Below are 2,500 nucleotides of genomic sequence, written 5' to 3' on the forward strand. Positions count from 1 at the left end.
AACTAGTAGTATTAGTATTATTAGTAGTAGCAGTAGTAGTAATTAGTAGTAGTAGTAGCAGTAATAGTAGTAGTAGTAGTAGCAGTAGTAGTACTAGTAGTAGTAGTAGCAGAAGCAATAGTAGTGCTAGCAGTAATATTAATAACAGTAGCAGTAGTAGTAGCAGTAATAGTAGTAGTAGTAGTAATTAGTATTAGTAGTAGTAACTAGTAGTATTAATATTATTAGTAGTAGCAGTAGTAGTAGTAGTAGTAGCAGTAGTAGTAATTAGTAGTAGTAGTAGTAGTAGTAGTAGTAGTAGTAGTAGTAGTAGTATTAGTAGCAGTAGTAGTAATTAGTAGTAGTAGTAATAGTGGTAGTAGTAGTACTTAGTAGTAGTAGTAGAAGTAGTAGTATTTGGAGTAGTAGTATTCATATTAGCAGTATTAGTATTAGTAGTAGTATTCATAGAAGTAGTAGTATTCATAGTAGTGGTAGTAGTAGTAATAATAGTAGTAGTAGAAGTAGTAGTAGTATTCGTATTAGTAGTAGTAGTAGTAGTAATAATTAGAAGTAGTAGTAGTTTTATATCTCTATGTACCCACCTTGGCCCAGTCTCCTGTCCTCCAGATGTAACACTTGGAGTAGTCCTCACAGTCCTCCGTCTCACGAGGCAGGGTCGACAAGTCACACTTCTTCCGTGGGTTGGTGCACTTCACCAGCCGATGGCGCGCCCCCCGCCCACACTTCACCGAGCACTGCAACACAGAGATTGATGGATTGGGCTGAGTCAGTGTAAATTAATTTCCAATGAGAATGCCTAGCAGCATTGCTTTTGACCAGGACACATAGTATCTGGTCAAAAGTAGTGTACTGTGTAGGGAATAGGGTGCCATTGACCCATAGTATCTGGTCAAAAGTAGTGCACTATGTAGGGAATAGGGTGCCATTTTGGACTCATATACACATTAAGTATGTAGGTATCTTGGATGTGTCGGACAAGGTCAAGGGGTTAGGATGATCTGATGCCTTGATCACACCGACAGCGTCATCTGGTTATTTGTGCAACAAAAGTTCAACATTCCCCTTTGTGCTCCCATTTCTGTCGAGCAGTCTACACATACAGTTTGACGTATATGTTTGGATAAATAAATAAATTCAACGTATGAACCACACAGAACGCACTTCACCTGCCTCTGTAACACAATGCTGCAAGGCAAACACAGCGTTCCAGAAAGAGACATTTTATTCCAAAAGGAGCATGGCTGTCATAATGTGATGATTGATGGCTCTATGCTTGTCTCCCCTCCCTTTTATTGTAAGGTCAAAGGTTAGGTTTCTGCCATATTGCCTTTGACTGTCAATACCTTTTTATATCAGTGGACATTTTTTTGTTTTTCTAGATCAGAGGCACTGTTTCAATCTGTCGGGGCACATTCGGTAGCTAGAGAGTCTGACAGAGATGACCCCATCAGCCACGAGGCAGTGCACTTGAATGCTACCCCTAGGCACTGAACTCGAGTCAGTTTTACCTCCTGCCAAGGAGTGGTTGCATACAGGACTGATTTAGTGTGAGCTAATTCCAGATCAGTCTGGTGGGGGGGGGCAACTTCTTCCTGTAGCCTATCTATCAAGCCACGTCACTCTTTATCCCTTCATCCTTCTCTCCTCTCTTTTCACATCTCCTCTCAAATTCCCCCTTTTCTCTCCTCTGCCCCTACGTGTTCACAGCTGCCTGGGGGATTGGACCAAGGAGGGGTGATCAAAGGCAAGGACATTCACTGTCAGTCTTGGCCCTCTCGGCCCGGCCCCGAAAAACCCCCCTGGTGTTGGCAGATGTTTCGCTTTAGACCCTCCCGAGCAACCCCCGTCCCCAGGTGAGTTATGGTCTGCTCCGCAACCTCCGACAGGGGGAGCATTAAATCATATGCTAGAATGGGAGGGAGGGAGGTATTGGAGGGGAGCAGCTTCTCTTTCTTTGTAGGGTGGAGGGTAGGCCATCCCCTCACCCCCCCCCCCCCATTTTACAAACCTGTCTTTTTACAGATGGGAAGGAAAGGAGGTCGGTTGCGCTGGCCCAGGACTCACAGTCAATTTGACTTGTTTGGTCTAGACACACTAATTTAGTTGCCCTTTGAACTCTAAATGAGATCACTGGGTTAATGTATTGGCGATTATTTCAGGGGTGGCTACTATGGACAGAGAGAGACAGAGAGAGAAAGAGAGAGAGAGAGAAAGCAAGAGAGAAAGAAACAGAGAGAGAGAGAGAGAGAGAGAGAGAGAGAGAGAAAGAAAGAATGAGAGAGACAGAGAGAAAGAGAGAGAGAGAGAGAGAGAGAGAGAGAGAGAGAGAGAGAAAGAGAGAGACAGAGAGAGACAGAGAGAGAGACAGAAACAGAGAGAGAGAGAAAGGGAGACAAAGAGAGACAGAGAGAGACACAAACAGACCCCACAGAGCCCCAGGACACCAACACAGTTAGACCCAACGAAATCATGAGAAAACAAAAATATCATTACTTGA

General features: G+C 43.8%; 1 protein-coding gene across 1 annotated transcript in view; it reads right to left on the reverse strand.

Annotated features, from left to right (window-relative positions):
• Positions 1-2,500, reverse strand: part of LOC109868745 (A disintegrin and metalloproteinase with thrombospondin motifs 19) — a 137,249-nt gene that overhangs the window by 22,876 nt on the left and 111,873 nt on the right. The window contains exon 21 of the mRNA XM_031802449.1: positions 585-737. Coding sequence (XP_031658309.1) covers positions 585-737 — 153 coding nt within the window. The remainder of the gene's footprint in view (positions 1-584; positions 738-2,500) is intronic.

Source organism: Oncorhynchus kisutch, linkage group LG23 (assembly GCF_002021735.2).
Source record: "Oncorhynchus kisutch isolate 150728-3 linkage group LG23, Okis_V2, whole genome shotgun sequence".
NCBI lineage: Eukaryota > Metazoa > Chordata > Actinopteri > Salmoniformes > Salmonidae > Oncorhynchus > Oncorhynchus kisutch.